This window comes from Bicyclus anynana, chromosome 12 (genome assembly GCF_947172395.1).
Source record: "Bicyclus anynana chromosome 12, ilBicAnyn1.1, whole genome shotgun sequence".
NCBI classification, from domain to species: Eukaryota; Metazoa; Arthropoda; class Insecta; order Lepidoptera; family Nymphalidae; genus Bicyclus; species Bicyclus anynana.
The window spans coordinates 4955998-4979322 of NC_069094.1; the positions used below are offsets into that span (position 1 = coordinate 4955998).

General features: G+C 36.8%; 1 protein-coding gene across 1 annotated transcript; it reads left to right on the forward strand.

The window, feature by feature from the left end:
• The first annotated feature begins 6466 nt into the window (after nt 1-6466).
• Nucleotides 6467-23116, forward strand: LOC112052857 (membrane-associated transporter protein). The gene is made up of 9 exons (XM_052884775.1): nt 6467-6863; nt 7627-7889; nt 8823-9062; nt 13405-13506; nt 14385-14653; nt 15922-16125; nt 18266-18396; nt 20507-21131; nt 22120-23116. Exons 1-9 carry the CDS (start codon nt 6658-6660, stop codon nt 22336-22338), a joined length of 2259 nt encoding a protein of 752 aa, XP_052740735.1. The 5' UTR covers nt 6467-6657; the 3' UTR covers nt 22339-23116.
• Nucleotides 23117-23325: the final 209 nt, after the last annotated feature.

The window sequence follows — 23325 nt, forward strand, 5'->3', positions numbered from 1 at the left end:
CTTCGTGTCGAACACAGCCTTGCTTACTATCACCATTGTAATTGGTACAATTCAAATTTAAACAACAAATCTACATGCAAATAAGAGGCGGTAATTTATTGCTGGTAAATAGCAGTGAGCCTTATTTACCGCTGTATTGAAAATGCTTCAGTGTATCGCTTTGAAATTGTTATTGTCTATCTATATATCCGCGTAGTTATTGTCATGTCCTTCCTTCGACACGCTTCTAGTTTGTTCCCGCATTTTACCGGACTGCGGTGAAACTAATGAGGTGTAATGTTTTTTACGCGGATTAATGGCAGGCGTCCACAAATTCGCATTGTACCTACGTATGTACGGACGCGTCGTAATAATCTTAGTCGTACAAGTGCGTCCACTGATCCCACGAGACTACCGTAAAATTAAAATGCGTCCGATAGGCACGTACGATGCGGATACGTGGACGCTTACCATGATATTATATTATTACGATACCTGCTTTTTCACTCAGAAAAAGCGTTACTGCTATTTATGCTGTCTGCAAAAATGACGATATGTTAACTCTAAGTTAAGTGAACAGTACGTTCTTTTTTGGAGAAATAAATATCTTTAAACCGAAACTGATGTTATATAATTTTTTTTTAATTTCAAAATTCGGACAGAGCACAATCAAATCTTGGTGTTCCAATCTTTTTTTTTTTCGAAAAACCGGCTGAATTACAAGATGTAGGTACAACACAAATGGCGTTTACCTACTTCAGAAAAACTCGCACAAATGAGACGAATCTAATTTATAACTGACTCATATTGTGTTAGAACCCTTTAATTAGTTTATACCTTAGAGTATACTTACTCTGAGGATTAGACTGCATCTATGGGATAAGGATGATGATGACGTCATTCTTTTGTACCATTTAGTATGGAGCATTTCTTAGCGATCAATAATAGTGTCGCAAAATTGACCCTTTAAATCCCTGTAGTTCCGAAAGTAATGAACACAGATATACCCTTACTTCTACAAAATTGCTTTACGTATGTTAGGTTCTGTTAAAGATGGCCACAAATCCCACAGTCGATACTCCGTAAATTTGGAAGTATAAATTAATTAAGCTATTCTCTTTCAACTATTTAAATGTGATTAATTATTTGTTAGATTTTTAGACGTAAGTTTACTGTAATCAGCCAATAGCGTCGACGCAGAGAAACATTGACCAATCAGAGCAGAGAGAGTGACGTGGTCGGTCGACGAGTTGGAGGGAAAGGATATATGGTACAGAGAGGACAAAAAAGAGATCGGTGTGAGGAAAAAGTCAATAATCAATAATTATACGTAAAAGTGCATAAATACCCATGTATTGTCATTGATTATTCTTATGCATTATAAATACAATAAATTATATGCGATAATTCTGGTGAAAAAGGCAGTTGTGTTTTTATTCCCGCTGACACGGCTTATACGTACTATTAGCAAACCTACTCTTAATTTATATAGGTACAAATTAAAAAAAAAACTATCATCATTCCTATTATAGGTATACCCACACCTCTGATCTTGTCAGAGAAGTTCAATTTCGCATATATCACTTATGTATGTAAGTATGCACAATGCACATAAGTTGTTGATGCACAAACACTCGAAAAACATAACCTTCTTCGGTTTCGCGTAGCGTACCTAACTAAATACCAGTGGCGATGGATGGAATTTAGATGACGGTAAGCCGTCCCAAATAAAAATAAATTCATATAGTGTGATACAAACTCCGGGTTCTCATATATCTAGATACAGTAAAACAATGAATATGCATGGATTTTTAAAGGTAACCCGGGGGGAATCAAGTTGTATGCACTCTTCGCCGCTGCTAAATATTGAAGTCGGAACTTGCACTATGTAAGAACATGTGGTTTAACCAGAAGGCGAACAACCTTGCTACTAATTGATCCAGAAAGAGGGCAACTAAATAAATTAAAAATAGTACTCACGTGCAAAGTTTCTGAAGTAGTCTAGAATAAACATGCCAACACTGCTCGAATTTTGGTTTACACATCGTTCACTAGTTCACAAGAAAAATACTTTAAAAAAATACAAATAAATATATGTAGTTGTATAACTCGACAAATTAAATTTCATTTTATAAATAACAAATAGAAAAGAAAATATAAAAAATCATGATAATAAAGAAAAAGAAGAAAATGTCACTAAAGTGACAAACTTGTCATGTACGAGTAATTTGTCTATGACTGCTGCTTTTTTTTAATCAGCGACAAGTAGCGCTTATTTAACTGCAATTTCATCTGATGGTAAGTGAAGCCGGATTTATATTTTCTGACCTGCCGTGTCATCAGAACAGAATCAGTATCATACATGTTATACGGCAACGTTTACACTTGTGTTGTGACATGTCGTGATGGCTTCTGATGTGCCGCATACAAAATGTATGATACCGATTCTGTTCTGATGCGTCACGACACGACACGTCAGACAAATATAAATCCGGCTTGACGATGTATCAGTCCTCAGCGTAAGGGCTACTAAGGTAAGGTATTTCTCTATAGTAATTTATGAAATACGATTCGACCCTTCTATATAGTTTGTACTAGCAGACAAACAGCAGTTTCACCCGCGTAATTCTCTTTTCTATGGAACTACAGGACTAAAAAAATGTAGAAAATAAAATTCAATTGAATTCAATAACTTAAAAACGTTTCCACTAAAATAAAGGCGAAAAATAACATTATATTATGCCTGCTTATACCTGCTGATCAGTTTGAAGCCAGTGAAGAGGTGATAATATAAAGAGGTAAAGTTTGTGGTAGGTATTGTAGGAGGTACTATCTGGATCTACTGAACCGATTTTGATAATTACCTTATTTGCCTTAATTGTCTTTTACCTCGTTATTTCTGAATTTCATTGGCTGTATTATATCCCTATGTTTCCACAGGAACGGGAAATAGGTACGCGGGTAAAACCGCGAGGCGTTGACTACGGTCTCTAAATAAGGACGTTATTTTCTTTCTTCTTTCGTAGGTGTAACTTTATGAGTATTTAGAGTAGGTACCTATGTAATTGATGCAGAATGACCTCTTCCTCCGATTCCGGAGGGTGTGGGTTCGAATCCGGTCCGGGGCATGCACCTCCAACTTTTCAGTTGTGTGCATTTTAAGAAATTAAATATTACGTGTTTAAAACGGTGAAGAAAAACATCGTGAGAAAACCGGAATACCAGAGAATTTTCTTAATTCTCTGCGTGTGTGAAGTCTGCCAATCCGCATTGGGCCAGCGTGGTGGACTATTGGCGTATCCCCACTCATTCTCAGAGTAGATTCGAGCTCAGTAGTGAGCCGAATATGTTTTGATAATGATGATGAGAAAAATCATTCAATTCATGTCCGTCGCACGTAAACATAATTTGTTGTGCTTCTTGGAGCAAATACAACATCGTACCTAACTATCTTAATAATATTTGTGTTATTATAATGTTGTTCGAGTTCTATTGTATTGTGTAATAAATTTACATCATTCTATTCACAGAGATTGAAATAAGTTCAAGATTACGTACGTGACACATAGAAATATTCAGATAAATCTAATTCCATATATTTATTGTAAGATATTTATAACATTATCACTTGTCTAGATTACACACTGTAAGATATATTGAGTTTGCATAGGTAAATAATGTAAAGTTATACGAAAAATATTGAAGTTATTTAAATTAGACATTGCCTCTGACTTCTTAGCTAACATTTTCCTTTCTACAAGTATCTCAGCATAATTTCCATTTCTTTGATAGTTAGAAACTGAAAATTGAGATTTCTTTCTCAATAATGTTCTGGTGAGACGTGAAAGCCCAGTGGATACGGTCTCTGCTTTCGAGTCGGAGGGCGTAGATTCAAATCTAGTCCGACGCATGCACCTCCAACTTTTGAGTTATGTGCATTTTAAGAAATAAAATATCACGTGTCTCAAACAGTGAAGGAGAAACATCGTGAGGGTATCTATACAGGTTGCTCTGAAGTATTTCCCATAACTTCAAGGCATTAACGAGACCACTTATAGAAACCGCACTACATAACTAATATTTTTTTAACTACAAAACAAAAAAAAACGTTTTTATACAAAGTAATTCAAATAAAGACTATCCGTGTACCACACGCCTTTAGGTAACAAAGCGACAATTATTATTATAAGAATGCGTAGGGACACATTTTAAAGTCTATTTACAAAAGAAATATTTTTTACTATTTATTTATGAACATATGTTCCTTAAACATTTTGAATTAATTTTTGTTAAAGAATACAACCCTAGGGTTATGGAAAATACTCCCGTGCACCCTGTATATTGCTACATCTACCAAAGAAACGTTTGTTACACAAAACAAGTAACTCACCAATAAAGCTGTAAGAAATTGTTACAGTAGATTTTCATTTGGAGGCTTTACAGTGTAGGAAGGAAAGCAATAAGGGCAAACAATCAGTTTGTTTATTTAGGGCCTTCAAGAAACAATCTGTCGCCCCCTGGGATGCAATAAGTGTAATCCGCGAGGCGAGGTGCACAGATCTCAGAATTTATGGAAGGGCCATTTCCTTTGTAGGGGCTTTGTATTTCAATTTACAACACACACAGTCAGCGCCGGCCCGAAGTAAATTTTAAAATGGAGCGAGATCCAATTATGGCGCCTCTCCTGTTTGTTCCTAATAATATGTAGATACCTATACCAAATTATGAGTGTAAAGTAAGAATGGAAGGCGAAGATCTCGACCATACTCTGGGGTGACCAATTGAATATCAGGCGCAGTACCGTCTACGGTTGTGAAGGATTATCATTTAGACGCTCTCTAGGATTTGGCGCCTGGAGCGACTGCTTCGTTCGCCGTATGAAAGGGCCGACCCTGCACACAGTAGACTGACTAGTCTACAGCTGATCCAGGCAAGCAGGGCAATATACCAGAGTTTATTTGTCTGTTGGTAGATTTCAGCCGTGGCTAGTTACCACTCTACCGACAAAGACGTACCGCCAAGCCATTTATCGTTCGGGTACAGCATAGAATCCTTTCAAAGTATGGGTAGAACAAATTGTATCTCTTTCAAGTTAGCCCGCTTCCATCTTAGACTGCATCATCATTTAACTGTGTGAGTGTGTGTGGTGGACTATTAGCCTAACCCCTCTCATTCTGAAAGGAGACTCGAGCTCAGCAGTGAGCCGAATATGGGTTGATAATGATTATTCTTTGAGGTGTATTTGCTGATTTCTCGACTACTTTACTACTAGTATGACAGGGTTTTTAAAAACCTGTATAGATTTATGAACTAATCTGCTGCACTTAATTCTTGATATCTTCCACACCTTAGGTATACAAGTTGTTTGCCACGTGCAAGATAAAAAGCGCAATTTAGTTATAGATTTAGATTAAAAACTACTGCACCCAGAGCAGATTAAATGCTACGGCCATTCATAGTCATCTCGGCGGCTCTTAAGATATTTTATCTTTAATATCTTTAGAACACATCATCATTGATAACAGTTTTGTTGTTGTAAGTAAATTATCTACTGTATGAAATCATCATTTTAAAAATTTAAATCATCATTTCAAATTTCATTTCATTTCACACATATAGGCTTATCAGGGGTAGGTACAGGAAAGACCACATTTCGAAGAGAAAAACTGTTATGATAGAAATAAAGTTAAAGCTAAGTAAAGTTGTCGCTTACAAAATAATGGTTCCTTTTATTCTTTTGTAAGAAAAGAATATGTTGGAAATACAATACAAAATAATTAATCCCCGACGCAATGTCTGTCTGTCTGTCTGCTGGCACCATAGTTCTCGAACGGAAGAAGCGATTTCAATTTAGTTTTTCTTGTATTGAAAGGGTGACGTACGAGGGTGAGGTGACGTGCGAGTTGGGTAGAAATATGTCTAATGAAAATCGTTTGAGCCGTTTTAAATTTTTTGTGGGTGAAAGTGGGGAAGAAGAACCAAATGTCTGCAAATACACTCGAGTGGGGTCTCAAATTAAAACGAACTGGAAGAGAATATTGATGACTTGATCCAGAATGTAATTAATAATTTCATAACCTTCAAAATTTTCAATTTTACGTTATAGATAATAAAGTTTGTACAATAAACACAAAACAATAAAATAGAAACCTGCACTATTGCACATATTTTTTTAATGAAACCGAACTATCTACTTGTATATATCCCTAAAAATAATCTCTAAAAATGATCTAAACTAGAGCAAACGGTTCAAATCGAACTTTCTTTTTGAGATACTATAAAATACAAACATAACTTTTCTGAAAAATATCCAAATCAGATTCAGATAAAATACCTAAATACAAACAAATGGCGTAAATAAAGCAATCGAACTTCCTCTTTGAGGCAGATTTAAATACAAAAAAAAAAAAACAAAAAAAAAAAACATGTCGTTTCCAGTAAACGTACGCAGATGTTCATCGGCCAGGGCGGGCGGCCGAGGCAGAAGGCCTGCACGCCTCAGTCCCTTCCGCTTTCCAACTCGCGACAGACCAACTGTCAACCTAACAACTTCTCTCGTTAAAACTACAATGTACATAAAAATAACCTACAGAAACTTACAAAAAATCCAGTGAGAAAAAAACGATGAATAATAAAAACCAAATATTGTTGTGAGAGTTTTTTGTTAATTTGGTAATAATGGCTGATAAATTGAATGAGTATCAAGGAGTTACTGGGAGGTTGCATACTACTAGAGATAAGTGCAAGGAGCGATGGTCGCAGTGGAAGGAAGAGCATCCTCACGGGGTGAAAGAGGCTGTGAGAGAGGCTCTGTTCGCTATACCTACGTCCGATGAGCCTCCTGATCGTGTGATTCATGAGGGTGAATACAGTGATCTGTACCGGTAAGTATTTAAAGCAGTGAGAATTTATAATGTAGTACAAGCAATTGCTGACATTAACTCGCCTTAATCGTTGTTACATAGTCTTTGTTGATATGAATGTCTCCTTCTGGTGATAAGTAAATAATGAAATTATAAAGTTTAAAGTATATTCTTGAAAATTTTTAAAAATACTTATTTGTTAACCTTGTATATCTTTACACTGAAATGTTATTTAGAAAAAAATAACAGTGGTAAAATTTAAAATATCAATAACTTTGTACTAAGATTGCCACTTCGGATTAGAATAATCTTGACTATAATAAGCACGTCTTAGGAGTTAAAATCAATTAAATTTTAAATTTTAGGTACTGCTAATTTAATCTGACTATCTATATATATATTTATATTCTGTACAAGGCATGCAAATGACCTAAACAACTCCCAAGTCCCAAAGATGGGACACGAATTACCCAAAACAGTTTTTCAGCAACTCTGAAAATATATAAAATTTAACAGAAACTCATTCTCAGTGAGTGTTCATAGGTAACAACCAAGCTATTTCAAACCATTTAATTAGCGGTATAGATGAAATTAAGTAGACATGTAGGCATAAATTGCAATAAAATACCAAATTCTCAGTAGTTGCAATCTTGCAATCGCATTCATCTCATATCATGGCCGAAAAATTTTCGTTCACTCGGCGAAAGTAGTTTTGCTATCTTAGGCAGGAAAAGTGTAAGAATTGATGGATTATCGTGGTATTATATTATTTTTGTTATAACAGGAGAAAAAGTAGACTCGAACTAATGCGAATATCAGCGGCAGTTATGGGAATAGAATTTTCATATGCTGGCGAGACGGCGTTTGTTTCACCAACCCTGCTGCAAATCGGGGTTCCTCATCAACAAATGACCCTGGTATGGGCACTATCGCCCCTCATAGGGTTCTTTATGACCCCATTGCTGGGGTCTATAAGTGATCGCTGCCAATCCAAATATGGGAGACGACGACCGTTTATTGTTCTTATGTCTATTGGAGTATTTTTGGGTAAGTAATCCCTTATTTCGAATAAACCATTTTTTAACGCTCGTTTTTTAACGTTTTTACTTGGTTTAAGTCACGTTTATGGTTAAGTAAACTTCAAAACCGGTGGTGGAGTCTCTACAAATAGTCAAACCTGACATTCCAAAAGAGCTTGTAAAATACTTGAAATAACTAATACTATTTATATACTATATCATACATCTGAAATGTCTCGGATTTCCAGTCCCTAGAAAAGAATATTGTCTAGTCCACTTTAAAAAAACATGACAAATAACCTATAGTGATGCCATTTCACCGCGGCTAGTTGCCTCGACTGGTGACAGAAGGGCTGGCTTTTTTGCGCAAAGGATCAGCCTGGCTGTCCAGCGCGGAAATGCAGCCAGTATTCTTGCCACCATTCCACGTGGGCATGATTTGTATAGTTATTAGGATAAGTTAGCTTAAGTTACTTATTGTATTCTTAGTGATGTAGACATATTTGAAGCGACCATTTAGAATAATCAATCTAAAAGTTAGTTTCACTCAACTTGAAGTTGTTCGGTAACTTAGATTTAACTTTAAATGTAATTTATCCAGGAATTTGTTTATTATGAATATATATTATATATTTATGATACAATATGAACCAAAATACAAGCTAAGCTGGTAATAATAGAGTAGGTATGAGTCAAAGATTGTGTTATAACGTATTTAATAGTGCCCCATAATTAATAGGTTAAGTAAATAATACCTATGTCTGCACTGTCTTTGACGTATGTTAGTTAAAATATACGATATTGAGATTCTAAGTAAAAATGTCATCCGGTGTTTACTGGTGGATATCGAAGTTAAATGAGATTTTGATAATAAATACCAAAATAGTGAATAGGCCAGCTGGTTACTCATTAGGTAAGTAGTTCGAAGATCAAAGTAACTTTCATTAATGATTTTTTTCAGGTTTAATATTAGTTCCCAATGGCGAAGACATAGGTTACGCTCTGGGTGATGAAGGGCCTGTGAATAGAACGGTGGTCCCATCAGCGTTAGGCCCTCGTAGTTCCGCTTTGGAAGTTCAGAGCAACAACCACCATCCTTGGGGAGTGTTGTTTACAATACTCGGGACAGTTCTGTTGGATTTCGATGCAGACGCCTGCCAAAGTCCAGCTAGAGCTTATTTGCTGGATGTGACAGTTCCAGGTGAGGATTTTCTGATATTAGTATCGTGTAGAGGTTCCTATGGATCCGAGACTTGGTCGCCAACTATGGGCTTCATAAGAACAGCGACTGACTGGTCGCTGACTATGGGCCTTATAAAGATTACCTATCGCAATATTCAAATAGAACTAAAGTGTATATTTTATAAGACGACTATATCATCCCAGATACGAAATGTAAATTTCCAATGAAACCCTATGCTTGCTTACCTACATTGTAAAATGAATTTTTACTTAAAATTTTATGAATCACCAGTCAGCTAGGACTAGTAATAATTATAATATTGTTTACTACTCGGTTATGTATATGATGACTCTACGACTCGACCTTGGTGAATTTAGAAAGCCATAAATAAAATCATATCACCAGTGATGTTTGATTTTGTTTTTCTCAGAAATCTGCATAATTTTGTTCTTTATATTACGGATAACTTGTTATCGGAAACCGCCAGAGTATTTTTTTATTTTTATATAACATTTTTGTCCTCGTCGTATATGTATATCAAATGGTTCAGTGAATTGGAAGATCTTTCCTTATAATACCTATCCTTATTTATCTATTAACAAGCCTAACGTACCAACTACGGGAGATTTTGTTTTTTTAAACTAGTTTATTTTTAACCCCCGACGCAAAAAGAGGGCTGTTATAAGTTTGACGTGTCTGTGTTTGACGTTTGACGAGTTTGTGTGGCAGCATGACTCCCGAACGGATGAAGCGATTTCAATTTAATCTTTTTAAACGAGTGTTCTTAGACAAGTTTGATGAAAGTCGGTTGAGCCGCACTAAAGTTCGGGGGGTAGAAAGTGGGAAAGAGTAACAATATGTCAGCAAATATACTCGAGTGGGGTCTCAAATTAAAGCGCACTGAAAAAGAATATTGATGACTTGATCGACAGTGTAATTAATAATTTCATGACCTTCGGGGGTTTTCAAAGTTTTCAATTTTCTATAACTTTGTTTGTAGACAGTATTACGTATAGTGCTTCAATTAATTGTTTCAATTTCAAATACAGCGCGTTCTTAACACGTTGGCTGCGGTACGAGGTCAATTGACCTCGTACACTAGGTGTCTTCAAGTTTCACGAGGTCAATGTACCTCGTACCGCACCACATAAAGTTTTAGTACGAGGTCAAAAAACTTCGTACCGCACCAGAGGAAAATACAGAAAAATCAGTATCGCAGCGATCGTGTTAACCTACTTTAGTGGGTTACTTTGGTAGAAGCGTTTGATTTATTTAAATATTTGTGTGTGAAACGTCAGAACATGTGACTTAATTTGGTGCCACGATGTTGTGGCCGAGAGAACTGATAAGACGCACTCATTTTGATTGATTTATCTTATAAATATATTTGTTCTACGTATTACGTACTCGCAAAAAGAGGCTTTTTATTATCTTTAAAATCCATTCCAAAGCGACAGTGTCCTATTTTTAGCGAGTTCTAGGTTTCGTAGATTTTATAATTCTTATTTTAATATGAACTAGCGGACGCCTGCGACTTTATCTGCGTGAAATCTATGTCCTGTCCTGATTCTAAACTACTTCTCCATCAATTTTCAGGCAAATCAGTCACAGTTAAGTTATAAATAGTGTAACTAACAAGACTTTCTAATATTTACTAAGTATATTTGTAGTTTCAAACGTATTGTAAATTTTAAGTTACTTATAAAGTGAGGAAACCTGGGAAAAGTGAAATCCTAAAGTTATCCATGCTCGGAATCGAAACCATATTGTTGTTGAGAATCAAAGCACTACGAATTGCTTAAAAAAGGTTGTTATTTATTAGGTTTTACTTTTAGTTTAGTGTGTTTCGATGTTCTTCATGAAGGACTAGCACCCCGCGCTATTACTCGCGAAATATCATATAATATATATAGTACCAGCGGCGAAGTTCATACAAGCCGATTGCCACCGGGTTACTTTTAAAAATCTATGCATATTCATTGTTTAACTGTATCTAGATATATGAGAAACCGGAGATAGTATCACGCTATATGAATTTCCTTTTTTTGGGACGTTTTACGTTGATCTAAATTCCATCCGTCGCCACTGGTACGTACGTACACGTAATTTTACTTTTCCGGGATAAAAAGTAGCTTCTGTGTTAATCCAGGCTATAATCTAACTTCAACAAATTCGGTTCAGTAATCGTGACGTCAAAGAGTGACAAACATTACATACCATCATAATCATCAGTTTTTCTTTCGCAAATCTTGCAAAAAATTTTTTTTTGCAAGATTTACGTCTGTGTCCAGGGTATTTATTATCTATCTTCGTTTTAAATTTCGATTAGTAGTTGCGGTGTGAAAGACCAACAAACATCCAAACATCCATACAAACTTTCGCCTTTTTAATATTAGTAGGATTTTTCTAACTTCAGATCAAAAGTATCCGTTCGTAAATTCGACGGCCTCCGTGGCGCAGTGGTATGCGCGGTGGATTTACAAAACGGTGGTCCTGGGTTCGATCCCTGGGTGGGCAGATTGAGATTTTTTTAATTTGTCCAGGTCTGGCTGGTGGAAGACTTCGGCAAAGACGTACCGCCAAGCGATTTAGCGTTCCGGTACGATGCCGTGTAGAAACCGAAAGGGGTGTGGATTTTCATCCTTCTCCTCGACAAGTTAGCCCGCTTCCATCTTAGACTGCATCATCACTTACCATCAGGTGAGATTGTAGTGAAGGGCTAACTTGTAAAAAATTTAAAAAAAAAACCACCATCTGTCCGAATGATAACTAAACAAACATTTTCATAACTATTTGCATTGAGACTAAAATTTCAGAAGCGTTTTTTTTATTGCACAGTAAATATTTTAAGAGATAACAGTATTTACTTTGGGATTGAAAACAATCTCCAAGTTTCTCAATGTATTGAGGTCATGATTTTCGCAAGTGTTTACTTTTAGATAGAGCCTTAATAGTTTGGCCAACAAATAAAAAACCGGCCCCTCTAGCCAAGTGGTACGATTCTTTTTCTACTATCGCTAACGCTTCGAAAACTAGGAAGATGTATGGGAATGACATTTGCTATCGACAGGTCACGTGATCAATATCTGTCATTCCCATACTATTTCTCTAGTTTTTTTTTTCTCTTCAAATTAACCCTTGACTGCAATCTCACCTGATGGTAAGAAATGATGCAATCTAAGAAGGAAGCGGGCTAACGTGTTAGGAGTAGGATGAAATTCACACTCCTTTCGGTTTCTACTCGACATCGTACCGGAACGCTAAATCACTTGGCGATACATCTTTGTCGGTAGGGTGGTAACGGCCGAAGCCTCCCACCAGCCAGACCTGGACTTATTAGGAAAACCTCAATAGGGCCAGCCGGGGATCGAACCCAGGACATCCATCATGTAAATTCACCGCGTACACCACTGCGCCACGGAGGCCGTCGTAGTTTTCAAAGCGTTAGCGATAGTAGAAAGAGAATCGATATGCCACTTGGCTAGGGAGGCTGATGGATCAGATTTATTGCTTCTCTTTCAATAAACACAAAACTACAAAGTTTGGAGAGCTAACAATCTGAAAAGTAGATACAAAGTTTTGAGAATCGTACAAAGGTTGCCTTTCTGTCGATATTCCACAAGATTTATATTGGAAAGTGTACAAGAGAACTGTTTGGTTTCATTTCTACTACAACTTTCCGCTTGGTTTCAGTGCAAACTATTCGAAATGTTTATAGAGTTCAAAATATTTTTTGGAAGCGTTTGAACTGAAAAATATATAGGTTTGCCTGTGGGGTCAACAGTTTTATTAATTTGCTATAATTAAACACAAGTGTTAAAACGACTATAGGCATTAGGCATCTAACAAGCGAATACAAAAGTGTCGTTTGAAAAATATAACAGAATAACTTTAAATAGTTTAAGAAACTAAAAAAACGCTTTTAGCACGCACTAAAAATTACCAATATTGAATTTAAATCACGTGACTATTTTTTTCGTATTCCTGACAGCAAATCCTTTCATTTGATATCCATATCATGGGGGTGGATTTAAAAATTTCATCCTAATCGAACCGACTCGACCGGGAAGTGGGTCAAAAAAGATTCCAAATTTTTTTTACATACATAGTTACAAGCTTGGGAAGGCCGCACTAGTGGATTTGTAATGACGTTTCTGAGCTACTCATGTATTGTCATCAGAACTCAGAGCGTGTGCAAAATTTCATCCTAATCGAAGACCGGGAAGTGGGCAAATTAACATTCCAAGATTTTCTTACATACATAGTTACAAGTGAAGCTAATATAAATCGTGTAAAAATACACTGAACGTTTTAAGTTCTATGTATTCATATTAAACGAATTACTGTTTGCATTTTACAGAGGACCATGCTAAAGGTCTGAGCACGTTTACCGTGATGGCTGGTCTGGGAGGATTTATGGGTTATTCACTTGGAGGTATAAACTGGGATGAAACTTCGTTAGGTAAGGAATTTTTCAAAATTACTTTTTGCTGTTACAACATATTCTGCTGATTTTTTTAGGTAATGTTGGCTATGCTAGTCTGTACACCGTAGAAGTAGGGGCGAGAGGATTACCAGCAAAATCTCTCTATAACTTCTAGAGAAGTGCAGCTAGTTCTATATTAGAACGAGTATCCAAAGCAGCTCTAATAGGATCTTTCCAAATTTGGTTACGCAGGGAGAACAACACGAGCAGAGAAGGAGAGTGTTGATCGATCGTCAAGGAATTCCTTAACCCTACATCTAGTAGTCAGAAGTCCTGGACTTTGCTCGGTGTTTTTCTCTCTACCACGCGATGAACCCGGCACCTGTACGGTGAATCCATGGAATGCTAAGATATTCGTCTCCCCCGTCTCTCCAACTAACTCTGAAAACTAACTGAGTCCTCTGTAGTCAAAGTTTGTTTTATCTTGATTCTCCACTTACATCGCGGCTATATTGTTTGTAAGCGACTAAGTGGCAGCTCAAGCGTTTACCACGATTTGTTTACTTTCTCTTAGCTGTCTAAAGAAAATAGACTTAAATTGTTATTATAAGTTTTATTATAGTCTATTACTTCGTATCCCGTGATGCCATACATTGTAAGTAGTGTGAAGTTTAATTATTATTAACGAGCTGACGCCACGCGTTTTCACTCACGTAGTTTTCGTTCCTGTAGGAATACGGGGATAATGTATAGCCTATAGCCTTCCTGGATTAATGGGCTATCTAACACTGAAAGAATTTTTCGATTCGGGCCAGTACTTCCTGATATTAGAGCGTTCAATTAAACAAACAAAAAACTAATATTAAAAATTAGTATAGATAAGTAAATTGATTACACTCAATTTCCTTCCACAGGTGCGTTATTCGGTGGTCACGTAAGGGCAGTATTTTTTCTTATCACCATCATTTTTATTATATGCGTCTCAGCAACTATCACGAGTTTTAAAGAGATTCCACTGAATGAGGTCAAGGACAGTGATGATTACAACAAATTGAATGATAAGGATCAATTCGAAGATAACTTCAACCAGGAAGAGAACATAGAGAAGAATGGACTGAAGAAAGACAATATATCATATGGTTCATTGAATCAACCGGAGATAACAGTTGAGAGTGATATCAATGTAAGTGTCAAGTCATATTGCAAATATTTTCTTGATAATACAAAATGTCATTAAAATTAAGTACATAATTATTATTATTAGACTACAAAAGTAATATACTTATATGACTTTTTTTAGGTAATTTTAATTACATTTCGATTTATCAAGAAAATATTTACTATATGTATTTATCTTTCTTCTAAGCTCCAGAATGTTTAATAACCTGAATTTTTTTTTAAAGAAGTTATTTTGGTGTTTTATTTTGACCTATAAAATATTGATACAGTTAAAGGTATTGAACTAGAATTGATTAAAATTATTGGTTTTAAGTTACTTTTTTTAGAATTTATCATTCATGTATCTGTCTGCTCTAAACTACTTGACCGATTGAGTTATTTTTTTTAAATCTAATTAATGACGGAACAAGTAGAATGTATGTATACATACATAACAAGACATCACCTACGATCTTTTACCTTTTGTCGTATATAGTTTGTTATAACGTAAATAGATAATCTAAGATTTTTTACTATTAAATATGTTACGTGCCTATAAAATCACCGCAAAAACTAATCCAAATTTAGCTACTCCACTGACGGCACACATCACCATTTTGTGTTTACTTACATTATATACCTACATATTTATAAATATATAGTTTTTGCACTTCCTGAACACACAACTCGACATTATAGACAAGATTTAGGTATTATTTATTTAAATATCTTTCATTGTCTACAATGCGACTAAATTAAACTAAGATAATTAACCACTTATGTCCGTCTTAGTTTCGACGCACTAGTGACATATCTATAGTATAAAATCTTTGTTGTTATGCCTCATCATCATTATCAACCCATATTCGGCTCACTGCTGAGCTTGAGTCTCCTCTCAGAGTGAGAGGGGTTATTCCAATAGTCCACCACGCTGGCCCAATGCTGATTGGCGGACTTCACACACGTAGAGAATTAAGAAAATTCTCTGGTATGCAGGATTCCTTGCGATGTTTTCCTTCACCGTTTGAGACACGTGATATTTAATATCTTAAAAAGCACAAAACTGAAAAGTTGGAGGTGCATGCCCCAGACCGGATTCGAACCCACACCTTCCGGATTTGGAGGCAGAGGTCATATCCACTGGGCTATCACGGCCTTGTTATGCCCAAAGTACCAAAACTTTCGTTGCACCCATATTATCTTTCAACATGCCAACCCCTTTTAAATGTTTACGTATGTGTTAAACTAGTAATATAGTGTAATTGCAAGAAATAATTGTTTAATTATGTTCAGGGAACCAATACAATAACACTGAAGGTGCCAGAAGGTCACGGGGAGCCCCTATCCCTCAACCATTACCTCAAGTCCATCGTGATGATGCCGAAGTCCCTGCGTGTCGTCTGCCTCACCAACCTCTTCTGCTGGATGGCACACGTCTGCTACTCATTATACTTCACCGATTTTGTTGGTGAATCAGTTTTTGAAGGCAATCCTGCTGTAAGTATAATTTTTCTATGTTTTTTTTTAATCTGTACAAGTTAGCCGTTTACTGCAAACTCATCTGTAAGAATCCTGCATACCAGATGGTAAGTCATGATGCAATCTAAGATGGAAGCGGGGTAACTTAACTAAAGTTTGACACTCCTTTCGGTTTCCACGCGACATCGTACCAGAATGCTAAATCGCTTGGCGGTACGTCTTTGTCGGTAGGTTGGTAGCTAGTGCCACATAGCACTAGCACTAGCCACCAGATATGCAATCGTTATGTAACAAAGATATAGTGCACATGAGAACCCATACTCTTTTGCGTCAGGGGTAAAAACTGGCCACCATCGTTCGTTAGACGTTCGACTGGGGTTCAGATGACAATGTATCACAGTGATCAACTATCAACTATCAGCTAATCATGAATAGCGCAGTTGTCAAACGATATATCCTCTATAAATGTGATCAAACTTTTCTCATTAATAATGGAGACGTCTGACGATACCATTCCACCCAACTCCCGTGGTATAGGACACAGCTTCACTTGTGTCTCGACAGTGTCCCCCCCTCAAACCTTCCTGTAGCCTTCATAAACCTAAAAATATCCCCTATGGTTAGGCTCGTCAGGTCTGCTTCATTTAATGTATCCTTACCTTCTCCAATCTTGCCAGCGCGAACATGGGATACTCAGTTATAAAATGATAGCTCGTTAGGTCTCCTCCTCACCACAACCTGGACCCGATGGATCTTCTATGATTTTCATTATCTTCAAGTGTCTATTGAACAATGTCCAGTAGTCATGTCTGCTACAGTGATTAATTGGATCTGTTGTGTGTTGTGTGTGTAGTTGTTTTGTTTTCTTCTTGTCGAATGAATTCAGGAACATTATCGACTGTCTGTATTTTATCGAGCTGTTCCATCATGTATTCGATTATCTTTCTGTAATTCCTTCAATAACAAACCGCTAAAAATTAATCTATACCTGCTAATATTATAAAGCTGAAGAGTTTGTTTGATTGAACGTGCTAATCTCAGGAACTACTCGTCCGATTTGAAACATTCTTTTAGCGTTATATAGCCTATTTATCGAGGCTATAGGCTATATATTATCCCCGTATTCCTACGAAAACGAGAACTACACGGGTGTAACCGCGCGGCGTCAGCTAGTATTTATAAAGGTTTTCGATTATAGTTAAGCCATGGGTGATAATTACATCGTTGAATTTCAATTTCATTCAGTAAAGTGATTCAGTCAGTAAACAAAGATAAATTACATTAGCTAGAATACGGATTAGCGCCAAATGGCTTCATATGATGTTGTCGTTTAGATTATCGTTATAAAACTGACTCATCAGCTTGAAATAGGTTAACGTTTAATTGGACCCACTTTGTGCCTTCTCATATCTATACTATTAGTATAAAGCTGAAGAGTTTGTTTGTTTGTTTGATTGAACGCGCTAATCTCAGAAACAACTGGTCCGATTTGAAAAATTCTTACAATGTTAGATAGCCCATTTATCGAGGAAGGCTATAGGCTATATATTATCACGCTAAGACCAATAGGAGTCTAAGAAGGACCAATATCACCAATTATTATTTACCAATGCATATCTGAGAATTTTCTTAATTCTCGTTATTTGGGATAAATATTACACATAATAGGCCTTATTTATAGGCGATGGGTTTCCACTTACCATCAGGTAGGACATTTAATTGGTCAGTCAATTCTAAAAAAGACTGTATATTCATGTCATGATTCATGAAAAATATAATATTCTATAACTCAATGGAAAAATGTTTCCTTAGTTCTTACATGTGATTCCAGGAATAAAATTACTTTATATTTTAATTATGAGTGATTAGCAAATACAGTTCCTATGTTTTAATCACTATAGTAGGTACCCATATACCATAAACCAGAATCAAGAATTTTATAAATAATAAAAAAGTTTCATCAATATTTTGAAGAGAAGCTACACATGGAAAATTAGCTTAATAGTAATTATAAAATATATCTTCCCGAGATCTTGAATTAATAGGCCAAGCCCACAATAATTATGTGGGCAGGAGGTATTTTCTATTACTTTAAAAGCCTGACGAGAAAGTAATATCACTTACAGTAAATTGAAAAATTGCTCCTAATTTATTGCAGGCGCCGGTGGGAAGTGAAAGTCGTATAAATTATGAAGCCGGAGTCCGTTTCGGATGCTGGGGGATGGCGATGTACTCGCTATCTTGTGCTTGCTACTCTACTGTTATTGAAAAACTTATCAAAAAACTTGGGTAAGATAATCTACTTATTTATTTATACATTGCTCTGATAATTGGCTATTTCAGGATAACAAAATCGCTCCTATGCATACTTTTCGTACCTATATCATTAAAGGTTCATTCGAATTATGACATGTTCATATAGGTAAGTTGAAAACGAAGTTATTGATTGACTCGATTTGCAACAAATCCCAACTTACGTGGGTAGATACTATACTCATAAATGGCAGAGAAACTTTAAAGCCAATAAATTAATTTACATAACTTAAAGAAAGCTGCGGGCTAGAGTATAGCAAAATGTAGTACAGTATTGTGTAGTAAATACATCAACTGTAAGTTTGGCGACTTCGTTCGTATAACTCCCGAGTGTCCGAGCGGGCCAGGGGGCGTGTAGCGATGAATGAAAAACCCACGACTGATGCACCTCACTTCTCCGCACGCACGATTTCACACCCGCGCAGTCTTTCCCTCCGTCCCCCGCATATCATGGGAGTGTAATCAATAAACTTGCCAGACTATAAAACTGTTTATTTGAACCACATAAACTGCGAGTTCTCATATCACTTATCCTTCAACTTGACTATAGTTTTACTTCCTTACTCATATAACAAGATCAGACAGCCCTTGACTTTCAGCCGATACTTGCTAGGTTTCCAGATTTAACTGCACCTTCAGAATTAAATGGCTGACAGCACTTTATTCTTATCTACGTTTATAAGTAGTTCCGGGGAAACCTGACAGATTACGAAGCCAAATAACCCAATGTTAGGAAGCCGTATTGGGTTTTTTGTACACGTAATTCTTTTGTAAAGAAAATGTTGGCAGTGTACAATGTACATACTTGTAGATAGTAGAACTAGAGCCTCTATTACGAATAAAAAACAATAAACATACTAGGCAGTGCGAAAGGTCTAGTTGAAGGCTTTCGTGATATGTGGTTGGTAGTTTATGTATACCATGAGTGATGGATCTCCGATATACATTGAGTTTTCCTTTCTTTCAAGATTTTCTTAGTAGCAGCTCGCAGTTGGTAAATTTGTGGTATTAGGCAACGAAAATTAGTATAATTTTATCGTTGGTATGAGGTATATCTTGGTGCCTTAGTGAGCACGTTTGGCCGTAGGGTCGTGGGCGGATAGCGTACATGGCGAAACTTTAGGGGTTCTTTGTTGATTGCGGGACCCTAAAAAGAGCTAACTGGTACAATAATTTTCACAGTAAATATAAATGTCGAAGCAATATAGTCTAATGGCCACTTATTAATAACTAGCGGACGCTCGCGGCTTCTGCCTTTAGACCTCCATTATCCGGCCCTGTCGCAAAATTCGTTCTCAGCCAATGTCTACTATCTATAAACTACCTACTTGCCAAATTTCATTTTTGTATGTCAAACGGTTTACGAGATTTCGTCATTTATTCGCATTTATATATTAAGATAGGCCTATTAAAAATCCAATTCCAAATAGATTTTAAAGTCAATCGTGGGGTTCCAAATAGTTCTTATCAATTATTATTAATTTAAGACTTCTCGGTGTTTGCTGGTTCATTCATAAAAGTAAAATGGAAATGCCCGTTCGCTGGTAAAATCTAGGTAAGAAGAACCCATTCAACTTGTAGAAGTCAAGTAGATTAAGATCGTACCGTAGTATATTTTCCCTCTTTTCTACTTCAGATTAATGCATTTTAACTTATCCCGGAATAAATCATGGTTGCCGCGGGATGTGTGAAAAGTTGAATTTCACGCAGGTGATGTCGTGGAATTCAATAATCAGTAAAATTAAAGTGTCTGTGATTTTTAAAATAACCATGTTTTATCAACGTAAAACATAATTTTTTTCTTTTTGTCTGTTGGTTTGTTTTGGCTAATCTCTGGAACGGCTGAACCAATTTTACTGGAACTTTCACTAGAATACAGAGGAGGTTTTTTTTTGTATTTATCGTATTGTTAGTTTCTTTGTGGTGTTCAGCTAGCAGCTACATATTATCCCGAAAAAATTCACGGGTTTTGTGAATAGTTGAATTTCACGCGGATGATTTCGCTGGTTATGAAATGTTAACCGACATCCAAAAAGGAGGAGGTTCTATGTTCAGCTGTATGTATGTTTTTTTTTACTTGTTTCAGAGCAAAGCGAGTATACGTGGGCGGCCTGTGCACGTATAGCTGCGGCATGATGATGCTGTGTCTCCTGCGGGCGCGCGCTGCCGTCATCCTCTTCAGCTGGACAGCTGGAGTGATGTACTCCACGCTCTTCACCATGCCGTATCTGCTGGTCGCGCACTACCACGCTACTGGGATGGTACGATCTTCAATCTTTAGGCATATGATGCTGTGTCTCCTGCGGGCGCGCGCTGCCGTCATCCTCTTCAGCTGGACAGCTGGAGTGATGTACTCCACGCTCTTCACCATGCCGTATCTGCTGGTCGCGCACTACCACGCTACTGGGATGGTACGATCTTCAATCTTTAGGCATATGATGCTGTGTCTCCTGCGGGCGCGCGCTGCCGTCATCCTCTTCAGCTGGACAGCTGGAGTGATGTACTCCACGCTCTTCACCATGCCGTATCTGCTGGTCGCGCACTACCACGCTACTGGGATGGTACGATCTTCAATCATTAGGCATATGATGCTGTGTCTCCTGCGGGCGCGCGCTGCCGTCATCCTCTTCAGCTGGACAGCTGGAGTGATGTACTCCACGCTCTTCACCATGCCGTATCTGCTGGTCGCGCACTACCACGCTACTGGGATGGTACGATCTTCAATCATTATAATTTAAATATTTTTTTTCATTTCATGCAGTCAGTCAGTTATTTGGAAAAAATTGTGCAATATATTAAACAGATACTCATGTTCCTAATAAAAAAATAATATTACAAGTTAAATTACAATTTAAACATCTAGGTATAACATGGAAAAAGTCAGAGCTTGCTAGGATCTCATACAATGAGGTAGGTACTCCGTACTCGTGAACCAAGCATAGGCTTTATATGTCATTTTTTTCCGAATATAGAATAATATATTTCGAAATATATTATTCTAAACTCGGAACTCGTGGCTTCATAAATAAAAAACCCAATAACATTGCAAGTCAATAAAAAGCTTGTAAAAAGGGAAATCAAAGGGAAAGCTTCATAAATTGGTTTTCTAAGAAATGTGACGTATGGGTTTATAGGACATCCTATACCTAATAATGGCATATATTCATATAGCTGCCAAATCCAATTATAACTTATGTTTTAGTAAATTTAACTGTATTATGCTCACAATGTAATCATGTACTTGTATAAATGTATTAACAGTTGATTTTCCTAAATTATTAAACGACAAACACCATAAGAAGCTTTCACTTAACTGTTGGATCAAGAGTCGGATACAGAAGGCAGTGATTCTTGAGACGGCGCGTATTGTGAGGAAGTTCCTCACTCTCAAGCCCTGACCACCAGTAGCTTGAGCACTCAAATGTCCCGCAGCGGGAGGGTTGATTTTTTTTCATTAATTTTTACCTAACAGTGTTTTGTATTTTATTTTTATACTAGCTGAAGCCGCGTTGGTTTATATAATATATAGCCTATAGCTATAAGTTTTTAAATCGGACCAGTAGTTCCTGATATTAGCGCGTTCAAGCAAACAAACAGACAAACTCTTCAGCTTTATAATATTAGTATAAACATTTTTGAAAATTAAAAAAAAAGGACTAATAAATAAATGATAGATAATACGGCACGAATATATTTCAGTGGGACAGCGAAGGAGGCGGCAGTGAGCACGAACGCGGGATAGGCACCGACGTGGCAGTGGTCAGCAGCTGTGTGTTCGTGGCGCAACTCCTCATCTCGGTGATCATGGGCTTCGCGGTGAAGATCACCGGCTCCACCGCAGCGGTAGTGGCTGTCGCCGCCACGCTGGCAGGCGCCGCTGCCTTCACCGCCACCAAGATTACTTACCTCGATCTGTAAATAGCACTAAAGAGGCTATTTATCTAAAGAACTATCATAATTATCAGCATAATAAAGGGACAGTGGCGCTAACATATCACATTTTTTTTTCGTGTTGAGTAAGTGCCAATGGCTCCATGTGGGACCAATACGGCGACACCGAGGGGTTTTTTGTGAGCGCAGAAGCATCGCCTGATGAGACCCGAAGGCTGAAAGAAGAACAGAGGACGGAACGACTCTCTAAGCGTCTCATGTGAGACTCGCACCTCGGCTTAGAGGGCCATTTGGGAGCGAACATACCACATACGAGATAATCTCGTTAAGAGAAATAAACAAAATGCAACAAATGGTGGTGCAACCGGAAATAACGCTGTTTAATTGTGTTGGTTGAAAAGAGATAGAACTGGGACAGCTCCGCCGGCATTGTAAAAATATTGTAAGCCACTTCACATAATTGGCCATTGTAGTGCTAAAATTGCTATATACCTGCAGTGGTTTACAATATTTTTACTACGGCCACGCATACAACCATTAATTTTTTTATTTATAATATATTTACCTAGAGCAAGTAATTAAATCTAAAATCTTTAACTGTATAAATATTAATTAATCTTTGTGTACATTAATAGATTTTAATTAAATTAATTTTCTTAAAGTAGTGTGGTAAGCACAAGTTGATAACATAAAATATGCTAACGTGTAAAATAAACTGTTTTTAAATATAAATGGATAGCTACATTATTAGCGAGTGACAAAGACCTCACGTATTCCCACTTGTATGGTTACGTGTTTGTAAAAACAAATATAAAGCTGTAATACATAGTATTTAAAAAAAAGAAAAAATATTTTATTCCTTTCTGTCGCCTGAATTTGTACAATATCCACAGATGTTGGTGTTTCATTAATTTAGAATAAATAGTAAATAAAATTATTAACTGTAAATATTAATTTAGATAATTATTTGTTTACTCGTAAATATGTAAGTTTAAACTATAGCTATTTTTGTGT